The 14855-nt window shown below is 39.2% G+C and overlaps 1 protein-coding gene across 5 annotated transcripts in view; it reads left to right on the forward strand.

Annotated features, from left to right (window-relative positions):
- Nucleotides 1-13022, forward strand: part of LOC121001078 (cadherin-10-like) — a 461949-nt gene extending 448927 nt beyond the window's left edge. For 4 of the 5 annotated variants that reach the window (XM_040431978.1, XM_040431980.1, XM_040431979.1 and 1 more), the window contains 2 exons: nt 4105-4356; nt 12532-13022. In XM_040431978.1, the coding sequence (XP_040287912.1) occupies nt 4105-4356; nt 12532-13022 (743 nt within the window). The remainder of the gene's footprint in view (nt 1-4104; nt 4357-12531) is intronic. The other variant, XM_040431981.1, reaches the window with a different exon arrangement.
- Nucleotides 13023-14855: the final 1833 nt, after the last annotated feature.

Here is a 14855-nt window from a genome sequence, read left to right on the forward strand (position 1 = left end):
GGATCCCTGGTGTTGTCCATGGCTGGGGGGATGAGACCAAGGATGACATTCTCCTGGGCGATGAGCAGGAGCAAGGGCGCTCCACCGCTTCCAATTTAGTGCAAATAGGGGCCTTCATGCTCCAGTGTTTGAAGAGGGACCCCCGTATAAAAAGCATAAAGGGCAAGGACCAGTACTGGGTGGCAACTTACTTAGACCAACGGTACTAACACAAAATGGCGGACATGTTACCAGCATCACAGAGGGCTGTCAGAATGCAGCATTTCCAGGACTTGCTGCAGGAGATGCTGCAATTTGCTGTTGCGGGCACTGGCAGAGGAATTTCCACTCACGGATAAACTGTTGTGGGTACCAATTCTACCATGCATGCAAGAAGAGGGCAGTTTGAAGATGTGTTGGTCACTTCAAATATTAAATCTTTCTTGCAGCCAACCCATTGACAGCTGCCCTCCAGTTCCAGCCTCAGGGAACGGCTAGACCAACAAGTGTCTGACTACATCGGGTTAAAGGCCGATGTGGACGCTCTGAGAATCGAGGAACCCCTGGACTACTGGGTGTGCAGGCTTGACCTGTGGCTAGAGCTGGCACAATGTGCCATGGAACTCTTGGCTTGCCCCTCGTTGAGTGTCCTGTCCGAAAGGACATTCAGCGCAGCAGGCTGATCGTGACTGATAAGCGCACTCGCCTAGCTCACGACAGTGTGGACTACCTCACATTTCTAAAAATGAGGCATGGATCTCGGAGGATTTCAACACCTATGACGACCACGTGTAATTGAATTTCTTCATGCCAGTCCACACATATCTGCCACCACCCAGAACAAAGAATGGTCCTTTTCTTATGTATATATAGTGGCATAAAAGGCCTTTTCTGTCAGGTGAATGCCTAATTTTGGGGGCCTCTACTCCAGTGGCCTACAGTAAAATTGTTATCCAGTGACCGCTTAATGTACCTCCAGCGACATAATCACTTGTTCTTTTCTGTCAGGTGAATGCCTAATTTTTGGGACCTGTACTGGCCTACAGTAAAATTGTTATTCAGTGACCGCCTAATGTACCGCCAGCCACATCATCACTTTTTTTTTTCTGTCAGTTGAATGCCTAATTTTTGGGACATATACTGACCTACAGTAAAATTGTTATTAAGTGGCCGCCTAATGTGCCTCAAGCCACATAATCACTTGTTCTTTACTGTCAGGCGAATGCCAAAATTTTGGGGCCTGTACTGGCCTACAGTAAAATTGTTATCCAATGACCATCTAATATACCTCCAGCCACATAATCACTTGTTCTTTTCTGTCAGGGGAATACCTAATTTTTGAGGCCTATACTGGCCTACAGTAAAATAGTTATTCAGTGACCGTTTAATATACCTCCAGCCACATAATCACTTGTTTTTTTTTTTGTCTGGTGAATGCCTAATTATTGGGGTCTATACTCCACTGGCCTGTAGTAAAATTGCTATTCAGTGACTGCCTAATGTACCTCCAGCCACATAATCACTTGTTCTTTTCTGTTAGGTGAATGCTTAATTATACTCCACTGGCCTACAGTAAAATTGAAATTACGTGACCGCCTAATGTACCTCCAGCCACATAATCTCTTGTTCTTTTATGTCAGGCGAATGCCTAATTTTTGGGGCCTGTAGTCCACTGGCCTACAGTAAAATTGTTATCCAGTGACCGCCTAATGTACCTCTAGCCACATAATCACTTGTTTTTTTCTGTCAGGTGAATGCCTAATTTTTGGGGCCTGTACTCCCATGGCCTAAAATAAAAATTTTCTAGGCTCCAGCAGTGCACATTTTTGAAAGTTTCCCTTTAAGGCCTCATGCACACGACCGTTGTGTGCATCCGTGTCCGTTGTTCCGTTTTCCGTGATTTTCTGTGGACCCATTGACTTTCAATGGGTCCGTTGAAAACTTGGAAAATGCACCGTTTGTCATCCGCGTCCGTGATCCGTGTTTCCAGTCCGTCAAAAAAATATGACCTGTACTATTTTTTTCACGGACAACGGTTCGCGGACCCATTCAAGTCAATGGGTCCGTGAAAAAACACGGAGGCACACAAGATTGTCATCCGCGTCCGTGATCCGTGTCCGTTTTTTTCCTATCATTTTCAAAGCAAACTTGACGTTCGGGTGTCCGCCTGGCCGTGCGGAGCCAAACGGATCCGTCCAGACTTACAATGTAAGCCAACGGGGACGAATCCGTTTGACGTTGACACAATATGGTGCAATTTCAAACGGATCTGTCCCCCATTGACTTTCAATGCAAAGTCAGGACGGATTCGTCTGACTAACAATTAGACTTAGATTTTTTTCTGAAATATAATGCAGACGGATCCGTTCTGAAAGGATACCATCGTTTGCATTATAGATGCGGATCCGTCTGTGCAGATACCGGACGGATCCGCCCCGAACGCAAGTGTGAAAGTTAGATTTTTTTTTCACTTTTCATGTCTGGTGATCCTTCAAAAATCAAGGAAGCCACACGGAAACAAAAACGGAAACGGATCACGGAACAACGGAACCCCGTTTTGCGGACCGTGAAAAAATACTGTCGTGTGCATGAGGCCTTAGGCTGGTTTCACACGGGCGTTGAAGGGAAAATGTGCGGGTGCGTTGCGGGAACACCCGCAATTTTTCCGCGCGAGTGCAAAACATTGTAATGCGTTTTGCACGCGCGTGAGAAAAATTGCGCATGTTTGGTACCCAAACCCGAACTTCTTCACAGAAGTTCGGGCTTGGGATCAATGTTCTGTAGATTGTATTATTTTCCCTTATAACATGGTTATAAGGGAAAATAATAGCATTCTTAATACAGAATGCAAAGTAAAACAGCGCTGGAGGGGTTAAAAAAAAAAAATAATAATTTAACTCACCTTAGTCCACTTGATCGCGTAGCCCGGCATCTCCTTCTGTCTCCTTTGTTGAATAGGACCTGTGGTGAGCATTAAATACAGTTACAGGAACTTTGATGACGTCACTCCGGTCATCACATGATCCATCACCATGGTAAAAGATCATGTGATGTACCATGTGATGTACCATGTGATGACCGGAGTGACATCATCAAAGGTCCTGTAACTGTATTTAATGCTCACCACAGGTCCTATTCAACAAAGGAGACAGAAGGAGATGCCGGGCTACGCGATCAAGTGGACTAAGGTGAGTTACATTTTTTTTTTTTACCCCTCCAGCCCTATTTTACTTTGCATTCTGTATTCAGAATGCTATTATTTTCCCTTATAACCATGTTATAAGGGAAAATAATAATGATCGGGTCTCCATCCCGATCGTCTCCTAGCAACCGTGCGTGAAAATCGCACCGCATCCGCATTTGCTTGCGGATGCTTGCGATTTTCACGCAACCCCATTCACTTCTATGGGTCCTGCATTGCGTGAAAAACGCAGAATATAGAGCATGCTGCGATTTTCACGCAACGCATAAGTGATGCGTGAAAATCGCCGCTCATCTGAACAGCCCCATAGAAATGAATGGGTCGGTATTCAGTGCGGGTGCAATGCGTTCACCTCACGCATCGCATCCGCGTGGAATACTCGCCCGTGTGAAAGGGGCCTTAGGCAAATACTGCATACCAACAATGCTAAAATTGTTTTAATTTAACTTCATTAATGTATCTTATTTATAATAATAGGGTGAATAAAATATGTGGGCAACATTCAGTATATTGTCCGCATCCGTGTTTCCGCATTTCCAGTCCTCAAAAATATGATGCTTGCACTACTATTGTCCACACAGATCAGTCCGCAGCCCCATTCAAGTCAATGGATCCGTAAATTGCGGATGACATGGTTTCCGTATGTCATACGTTTTTTGCGGATCTGTTTCTATGATTCCTTGACAATTCTGAATTAATAATTTTTTTTTTCTCTCTTTTTTTTTCCTTCCGTTTTTTGCGGACTGTAAAAACGGAAGACATGCGGAACACAAACGAAAGTCATTCGTCCACAAAATGCGGACACACGGTTGCATTATTTGCGGACCGCAAAACGGAATGGATTACACACGGTTGTGTGAATGTACCCTTAAGGTGTGTCTTAAGTAAACTAAGAACAACAATTGTTATCTTTTCATCTGCAGATAACACTGCTCGAATCTTAACAAGAAGAAATGGATTTAAGAGACATGAATTAAATACTTATCTTCTACCAGTGGTTATATCTGACAATGATTACCCCATCCAAAGCAGCACTGGAACTTTAACTATAAGAGTATGTACATGTGATAATCAGGGAAACATGCAGTCCTGCAGTGCCGAGGCCTTACTCCTACCTGCTGGCCTTAGTACAGGAGCATTAATTGCAATCCTTCTCTGCATCGTAATACTTCTGCGTGAGTATTGTTGTTATTTTTTATATATTTAGCAATATTTGCATATTGGAAAATATTATATTATAAAGAAAGAACTGTAATGCACAGATTCACTTGAACATTTAAATGTTATAATTAACTAGAATTAAAGGAGCTGTCCAGGGAAAACACATGTTTAAAATGGCTTGGCAAGGTCTAAATAAAAAAGAGGCATACACTACTTACAGATCCCATTCCAGGACTGCTCAGACCCCCATCATTTTCTACTTCATATCACAGCATTGATGTCCCAAAACTGTGAATGTGTCTGCAGTCATTCACTGGCTGCTGCACCATATGACCGTAATAGGAAATATTAAAATTTGTTTTCTAAATGGAAAATCCCTTTAAAGGGTTCTCCAGGATTTTGATATTAATGGTCTATACTCAAAATAGGCCATCAATAACTGCTATGTGCTGTTCAACGCCCCAAATCCGGCCCATCAGCCATTTGAGGGTAGCTCCAGCATCGGACGTAGGTGCTGGGACTACAAAGCTCTGTCCATTGTGTAGTGGACAGAGCTAGTAAATGCAGCTCTGTTACCATTTGATTCCATCGGACCAGCATTACAGTTATCAGCATTGTCCACTACACAGTGGACAGAGCTATGTAGCTTTGTCACTACATCAAAATTCTGGAAACCTCTTTAAGGTAAATGTAAGATAATTCAGTGACTGAACCTTAACATTTTTTGGAGTGAAAATGCCACTTTTTATGCAAACAATGTTTGTCTTATTCTTCCTCAACATGGAATGCTAGGAGCACTGCATGCTTTCTTTTTTTTTGTATAGTCTCTTGGTGTAATAAATGACTGGGTAATAATATACTGTAACTAAAGACTTACACTTCAGCTATAAGTATCTATATTTCCCAAGTATACCATAATGGCACTTAAAACTTTTTAATAATGTTGCATATGTTTCTGTCGTAATATTTGTGTTAGGCCTCCTGCACACGACCGTATGGCTTTTTCAGTGTTTTGTGGTCCGTTTTTCACGGATCCGTTGTTCCGTTTTTTGTTTCTGTTGTGTTTCCATTTCCGTTCCGTTTTTCTGTTCCATTTTTCGGTATGGCATATACTGTAATTACATATAAAAAATTGGGCTGGGCATAACATTTTCAAATGATGGTTCCGCAAAAACGGAACAGATACGGAAGACATACGGATGCATTTTCTGTATGTGTTCCGTTTTTTTGCGGGCAATAATAGGACATGTTCTATCTTTCAACGGAACGGAAAAACAAAAATACGGAAACGGAATGCATACGGAGTACATTCCGTTTTTTTTGCGGAACCATTGAAATGAATGGTTCCGTATACAGACTGTATATGGAATGCAAAAAACGGCCAGTAAACGGGGGGAAAAAAACGGTCGTGTGCAGGAGGCTTTAAGGTATTGGTGAGGGTGTGGCAAGGTTGGGACATTGCCAGGGGCCCCATCATATTTATCTTCTTTTACACCAGTTTTCTGACAAAGACTTAAAGGGAACCTGTCACCATTTTTATGGTGTCCTAAATAAGGGCAACATAAATAAGTGACTGATTCTCTTAGCAAAATGCTGGGTCACTTTCTTTAATTGACCCAGTCAATCTGCCAACATCTTGTATTGAAAAGCTCCAGCTCATAATGATGAGTCATGAATATTTATGAGCTCCTGACTCTCCCCGCCTACCTGCTGCTGATTGACAGTTTTTTTTCCATATGAATCAGCAGCAGGTGGCTATATCTCTGAATTAAAAAAAACGCTGGACTCACTGACATCACGCTGGACTCAAATCAGCTTATTAGCTTGCGGCATGCGGCATCTTTGTGTGTATATTATGAGGTAACCATCTGTCACACCAGTAAGTGAATACATCTAAGGTACTTTTTAGTAGTTAATGATTGTATATAATTAGTTAGATTATAATCAAATATCCACATGACCGGTTCCCTTTAAATCTACACCAGCCAGGTCATAAATTAGGCGCAGCGCAGAGTCATTATTTTTTTAACATTTATTGATGGAATACTTACTGAAAGTATACTTGTTATTTTTCGACCAATAATGACTTAAGTTTCATACTATAAATGATTGAGTAATAATTTTATGATATGGTTGATTACCCAAGTATCCACATCTTATCAAGCAAATACATTTTTAGAGAAAAAATTGATATGTTTAATTTAATAAAAAAGAATCGGCTATATTCATATTTTGTAATTAGTTTCTACAATTATGTTCTTGCTTATCTAAAGGCACAGAAGGGCAATGAATGAAATTGGAATTCTGGAGACTTATCCCCTTTGCATTTGTGTATTTTTTTTAATTCAAAATAATTTAACAAAATAGGACATTTATAATTTCAAAGCTAGTAAAAAGAATAAATTGACATGGAACAAATATGAAAATGACTAATCTACTAAATGACACTTTATATGCTTACCAAGTATTTGTTTCAGTGAAATATTTTCAGGACATGTTCGGTAAAGATAAGTGCAACTTCTCCAGTTCATTTTTTATGTATGTTAGATTTTTATGCAAATGATTGCTTTCAAATCAACTGACATTTAATTTCTAGATATTTTTATTTGACCCTATTTAAAAAAACATTATGCTTATGAATATTAGTTTTGCACATATGCAAAAGCATCTTGATATTTATAGAGGTTTGGCCATTCATATCTTTTTTGGGGTTACTTTATAGGTGGACAAATTATATCACTTTCTGGTAGGTGATTTAGTTGAGAAATCATATGAAATTCAAATTATTTGAAATTCATAATTGTTTTTAAGCCAACTGCACAGCTGTGAGGGCTTATGCCACAAACACTAAATTGTGTCTTACTGATGCTGGCTGACAATGTAGGTTGCCGAGACATTTTCCAGTTCTTAGATGTGCTCTACAGCATCTGAGCTCCTAGAGACATACAGATTAATACAAATTAATACAATATTGTGCCATCCTAACAACCCCTTAGTGACCATCCTGTTTTGGGCCTTACTGACCAAGCATTTTTCTTCCTTTTTTTCATTGCCGCGTTCCAAGAGCTATAACTTTTTTATTTTTCCGCCTATATAGCATTGAGGGCTTGTTGTAGTTTTTAATGGCACCATTTAGGTGTACACATAACTTTTTGATTAACTATTACTAACTCTTTCTGGGAGGTAGATAGGAAAAAAAGCAATACTGCCACTGCGTTTTTACATTATAAATATTATGGCGTTAATTTTTAGGTATAAATGACATAATATCTTTATTCTCTTGGTCAGTACGATTACAGTGATACCAAATATACATAGTTTATTTTTTAGGATTTACTACTTTTTTGTAATAAAACCCCTTTTTTTAAAAGAAAAAAAATGTTTTTACATTGCCGCTTCCCAAGACCCATAACTTTATTTTTTTTTTTTTGGACGACTTGCATTTTTCATTGGTATCATATTGGAGTAAATGGCGCTTTTTTATCACTTGTTATTAAGGTTTTTCGGTGGCAACTAAGAATAAATTAGCAATTCTGTCGTTTTTTTTAATTTTACTTTTGCGGCGTTCACAGTAGGGGATAATTTATGTGATAGTTATGTGCTCCAGATCGTTACAGACGCGACATTACCAAATATACGGGGTAGATTTTATTTTTGCTATTTTTTTCTATGAAAAGCGTATTTTCAATTGAAAAAAAAGTGTAATTTTTTAATGGAATTTTTAAAATTTAATAAATGTGTTTTTTTATCTTTTTTTTACCACTTAATAGTCTCACAAGGGGACTATAATAGATAGTATTTTGATAGATTTTAAACTGCAATGCATTATCCATATAATCGCAAAAACACAAATGCAATATTACTCTGCAACCAGCACTCTGCCCTGCCTCTATGCTGGATGTTGAATGAGGCATTGGTGTACATCTTGGCCAAAGCGTAATAAGCCACTCACCACGTCAAGGTCGCCTCTATGAGTGGTCCCTAACACTAGTTTCTACCTGTTTATGGGCCATGATAGCCACACAAAGTCCAGGGAGCGCAGGTACAGCATGCACACCAGGCACACTCTGCTTTTAACCCCGTCCGGTGCCGTGACAGCTTTCATCGGATCCAGGGATACAAGTACCAACATGCATGCTGAGCCCACTATATACTTCTCCTGGAGCCAAATGGCTACTGGTAGGCACTGTAAAAGTAGACTCAGTTTTATACTGACTTTAAAACCAGCCTCCAGGGCAGACTAACTGGTCAGGTGTGCATAACTGCATGGAGATCGCCACGCCTCCAATATATACTACAAAGAAAAAATGTGGGGGATTCAGTCAGCACAACCCTGTATGCAGGTGCACATCGCTATGGCGAAATACACATACAAACGCAAAAACACAAATGCAATAGCACTCTGCAACCAGCACTCTGCCCTGCCTCTATGCTGGATGTTGAATGAGGCATTGGTGTACATCTTGGCCAAAGCGTAATAAGCCACTCACCACGTCAAGATCGCCTCTATGAGTGGTCCCTAACACTAGTTCCTACCTGTTTATGGGCCATGATAGCCACACAAAGTCCAGGGAGCGCAGGTACAGCATGCACGCCAGGCATACTCTGCTTTTAACCCCGTCCGTTGCCGTGACAGCTTTCATCGGATCCAGGGATGCAAGTACCAGCATGTATGCTGAGCCCACTATATACTTCTCCTGGAGCCAAATGGCTACTGATAGGCGCTGTAAAAGTAGACTCAGTTTTATACTGACTTTAAAACCAGCCTACAGGGCAGACTAACTGGTCAAATGTGCATGACTGCATGGAGATCGCCACGCCTCCAATATATACTACAAAGAAAAAATGTGGGGGATTCAGTCAACACAACAGTTGAGAAATCATATGAAATTCTAATTATTTGAAATTCTTAATTGTTTTTAAGCCAACTGCACAGCTGTGAGGGCTTATGCCACAAACACTAAATTGTGTCTTACTGATGCTGGCTGACAATGTAGGTTGCCGAGACATTATCCAGTTCTTAGATGTGCTCTACAGCATCTGAGCTCCTAGAGACATACAGATTAATACAAATTAATACAATATTGTGCCATCCTAACAACCCCTTAGTGACCATCCTGTTTTGGGCCTTACTGACCAAGCATTTTTCTTCCTTTTTTTCATTGCCGCGTTCCAAGAGCTATAACTTTTTTATTTTTCCGCCTATATAGCGTTGAGGCCTTGTTGTAGTTTTTAATGGCACCATTTAGGTGTACACATAACTTTTTGATTACATAGAAACATAGAAACATAGAAACATAGAATGTGTCGGCAGATAAGAACCATTTGGCCCATCTAGTCTGCCCAATATACTGAATACTATGGATAGCCCCCGGCCCTATCTTATATGAAGGATGGCCTTATGCCTATCCCATGCATGCTTAAACCCCTTCACTATATTTGCAGCTACCACTTCTGTAGGAAGGCTATTCCATGCATCCACTACTCTCTCAGTAAAGTAATACTTCCTTATATTACTTTTAAACCTTTGCCCCTCTAATTTAAAACTGTGTCCTCTTGTGGTAGTTTTTCTTCTTTTAAATATGCTCTCTTCCTTTACCGAGTTGATTCCCTTTATGTATTTAAAAGTTTCTATCATATCCCCTCTGTCTCTTCTTTCTTCCAAGCTATACATATTAAGGTCCTTTAACCTTTCCTGGTAAGTTTTATCCTGCAATCCATGTACTAGTTTAGTAGCTCTTCTCTGAACTCTCTCTAGAGTATCTATATCCTTCTGGAGATATGGCCTCCAGTACTGCGCACAATACTCCAAGTGAGGTCTCACCAGTGTTCTGTACAGCGGCATAAGCACTTCACTCTTTCTACTGCTTATACCTCTCCCTATACATCCAAGCATTCTGCTGGCATTTCGTGCTGCTCTATTACATTGATTACAATGATTAACTATTACTAACTCTTTCTGGGAGGTAGATGGGGAAAAAATCAATACTGCCACTGCGTTTTTACATTATAAATATTACGGCGTTCATTTTTAGGTATAAATGACATAATATCTTTATTCTCTTGGTCAGTACGATTACAGTGATATCAAATACATATAGTTTATTTTTTATGATTTACTACTTTTTTGTAATAAAACCCCTTTTTTTAAAAGAAAAAAATGTTTTTACATTGCCGCTACCCAAGACTCATAACTTTTTTTTTTTTTTTGGATGACTTGTATTTTTCATTGGTATCATTTTGGAGTAAATGGCGCTTTTTTATCACTTGTTATTACGTTTTTTCGGTGGCAACTAAGAATAAATGAGCAATTCTGTTTTTTTTTTTATTTTACTTTTGCGGCGTTCACCATAGGGGATAATTTATGTGATAGTTATGTAGTCTGGATCGTTACAGACGCGACATTACCAAATATACGGGGTAGATTTTATTTTTGCAATTTTTTTCTATGAAAAGCGTATTTTCAATTGAAAAAAAAAGTGTAATTTTTTTATTTAATAAATGTGTTTTTTTAATCTTTTTTTTTACCACTTAATAGTCTCACAAGGGGACTATAATAGATAGTATTTTGATAGATTTTAAACTGCAATGCATTATCCCTATAATGCATTGCATTTTAATAGCAATGCTATTTTAACATTGGCCAGCAGGCTGCACCAGAGAGGTGCAGCCTGCTGGAAATTACTACAGCCGGGACCAGGCCCTACAACAGGTGCCAGGTAGCCTTCAAACACATAAGCACCCCGTGACAGCATTTGCAGGGGATAGGAGACAGAGGGAGACCGCTCCCTCTGTCACCGCTTTACATGCGGCTGGCGCCATTTCCTGTGGCATGTACTGTAAAGTGTTAAACAGCCCGGATCGGCACTCCTGCCAGTCCAGGCTGTTAGAGCAGGGCTGCGACACTCATGTGAGAGCTGTGCCCCCACTCCTACAGGGGACCCGTGCAGCGCTTAGACTGGGCCACTGTAAAAAAGCGGTGGCCCAGCCTAAGGCCCCTTAGTGACCTCTGCAAAAACACATATTGGTGGTCACTAAGAGGTTATAAACAAGTGTATATCTTTTTTTTATTTTTAATATGAAAACCTATTTTGATGGATGGCCAATACATGGCATCCTTTGGCCATACCTATTTTTTTATTTTTTTTAAATTTCATCTCATGTCAATCTTGGGAGATGTTTTAGGGTATTTACTCAGAATCTATGTTTTAAAACAGTGATAACTTTTTGAAATAAAAGTATTTAGCATAATCAAATCATAAAACAATAAAATGGTCTAAAGTGCAAACTTGGATCAAGTAAACAATGCAAACAAAAGTTTTGGATTTGTATCAAGTATTTCCTCAGATGAAAAACACTATGCCATACAGCAAGCAGTAACAAAGAATTTTTTAAAGGAAGAAAAGTGCCAAACATTACACACAGTTATACTATATAAAAACAATACAAAAGAGGTGAATATCCTTAAGAAACATCTGTCAGCAGATTTGTACCTATGAAACTGTCTGACCTGTTATATCTGCGCTTGGCAGCTGAAGGCATCTGTGTTGCTGAGAAAAATGAAGTTTTAACATATGTAAATGAGCCTCTAGGAGCAACGGGGGCATTGTGACTACACCTAGAGGCTCTGCTCTCTGCAACTGCTTCTCCCTCTGCACTTTTATTGACAGGGCCAGGAAGTGTAAACATCATCTCACCTGTCTCTGTCAATCAAAATGCAGGGGATACCTCAATTGCAGAGAGAGCAGAGCCTCTAGGAGTAACATAAAAAAAAAATTATATTTTGCTCCTATTGGCTTATTTGCAAATATTATAACTTAATTTTTCTCAGCAACACAGGCACATAAGAACATGGGATCAACACAGATACCTTCAGCTGCTAAGCGCACATGCAACAGGTCAACCAGTTTCATAATTACAAATATGCTGAGCTGACAGATGCCACTTAACTATATACAAAGGCAAACTAGCACCTTTATGACAGAGAAATGTTGCATCATAAATAAAGCATTTCTCTGTCTTGTTTGGTGAGACATCTAGCACACATAAAACTGACCCCATAGAATCAGTATTTTCATCAGGTTCCCTGTGGCATTTTCCTACACTGGAGGATCCTTGTTTGCATTATGACATGAACTAGGCTTAATTCATTAAATGTTTTAATACCTTTTCCTTATCTATTTTTGCAGTTATAGTTGTACTGTTTGCTGCCCTGAAACGACAGAGAAAGAAGGAGCCTTTGGTTTTGTCAAAAGAAGACATCCGAGACAACATTGTCAGTTATAATGATGAAGGAGGTGGAGAAGAAGACACACAAGCTTTTGACATTGGCACTCTTAGAAATCCAGGTGCTATGGAAGATAAGAAACATCGTAGAGACATTATACCTGAAAATTTGCTGTTACCCCGGAGAACTGCTACTGTCCCTGACAATACAGATGTTCGTGATTTTATTAACCAAAGGTTAAAAGAGCATGATAATGATCCTACTGCACCACCATATGATTCACTTGCAACATATGCGTATGAAGGAAATGATTCTATAGCTGAATCTTTAAGTTCCCTGGAGTCTAGTACTACAGAAGGGGACCAAAACTATGAATACCTCAAAGAATGGGGTCCACGTTTCAACAAACTAGCTGAAATGTATGGCAACGGGGAGAGCGATAAAGATTCCTAACTTGAAAAATATTTCATCACCCTTTTTTATTTCAAAGTGGAATAAATTTGCGGGCACTTGGAAATAATATTAACAATTTTAAAATACATTTTTCTGACACTCGACACAGTGTTAAAATAATAACAATAACACATAAGAAAAAAAATAAAAATAAAAAAACAACTTTTTACCACATTCATTTATTTCATCAGTTTTTATTCCATGTAGACTATCACCCTAGAGTATGGCTAATGTTAATTACAAACCATGGATCGAATACCATGGTTCTATGTTGTCTGTCAATCAAATGAACATTTTGAAAACTTGAACAGAAGACTTCTTCCTCATACAAACTCATGAATACACTGCTTCTATTGGGTAATTGGCTGCTTTTCCATTTGCAGCGCCTGTTTGTTTTTGCTTTTTTTTTTTTTTAGAAGGAACAAGGAAATGATTTTTCTGATACATTATGTACATTAAAATTTACTCAAATGTACATGTGATGTTAAGTGTGATGCAGCTGGTGAAGATATATGTTAGTAGAACGTCATTTCATCAAATAGTATCTTGCCAATGTTTTATATTTATATTTTTGTATTTATTTTTAAGAAATAAACCTGTTTTTACAACTTGCTTAATGGCTAAGTGATTTTAATACAACAACCTAGCCTAGGAGGAAAACTGTAACTGAAATAATAACTATAGATCTATCTGGTATACGTAAATCAAAATTAGTATTCCATTTTCTCAATTAAAAAGTATAACTTGGGTTCATTTATCATTTTATGTCCTCCATGAAAAAATGTTTGTATTTGGAGAGCTTCTGCTCACAGCTAATTGCTTAACAGGTAGATGTATTGAAATAACTACTGCAGGTTATAAAAACAGACTAACAACCAAGATACAGTACTAAAGAAATGCACTTATATCAACACTAGTGTTGGTCAAGCACCAAAGTGCTCGTGTGCTCAAGTAGAACACTTCCCGATGCTCGGGTGCTCTACAGAGCACCCGAGCACAATGGAAGTCAATGGGAGAACCTAAGCATTAAACCAGTCACACCCTGCTCTGAAGAGGGGATGGTGTCGGGACTCTAGTTCAGCTTAGGAGTCCCTGCTCTGACTCCATATATAGAAATGTCCATATATGGAGTCAGTGCTTGGGGACTCCCAGTGTATTTAAATCTAATTTAGCCTCTATTTCTGAAAAGGTTCTGGCGGGATTCAAACTCACAATCTTCTACATTACAGCCAAGAATGTTAACCACTATACTATAGAGCTGCATGGCCAGTTATAAAAAAAAAAAAGAAAAAAAAAAAAAGAGAGACTTCTGCTGTAGTGATGAAAGAGCATGCTCGGCCGAATACTTGTTCGGCTCGAGCATCACTATGCTCAGCACATGGCGGTACTCGGCCGAGTACCACTTGTGCTCGAAGTGCCATGCTCGAGTCTCCTTCCCTGCTAAAGCAGCCAATAAACGTGCAGGTAAGTACTGCCATCACTGTAATGACAGTAGCCATGTTGGCTGCTGGCATTACAGTGATTGGCTGGCCGGAAAGCGTAATCGGGTACTATATAGAACCCAATGACGTGGGTTCGGCTCATTGTGAGTCAGGGGGAGCTGCACTTAGGAAGGGACAGATAGTGTAGGGAGTTTGTGATCGCAGTTTATTCAATTTTAAAACATTTCAAATACCCAAAAGTCCTTTTAAGGACTATTGTGTGTGATGGCAGCAATTTAATTGTGCAAAGTTGTACTCAATTTTATTTTTTATACTTTTCGAAATAGCGATTATTTTGCTATATAGGTGTCTACAGTCGTGGCCAAAAGTTTTGAAAATGACAAAAATATTT

This window comes from Bufo bufo, chromosome 5, assembly GCF_905171765.1.
Source record: "Bufo bufo chromosome 5, aBufBuf1.1, whole genome shotgun sequence".
NCBI lineage: Eukaryota > Metazoa > Chordata > Amphibia > Anura > Bufonidae > Bufo > Bufo bufo.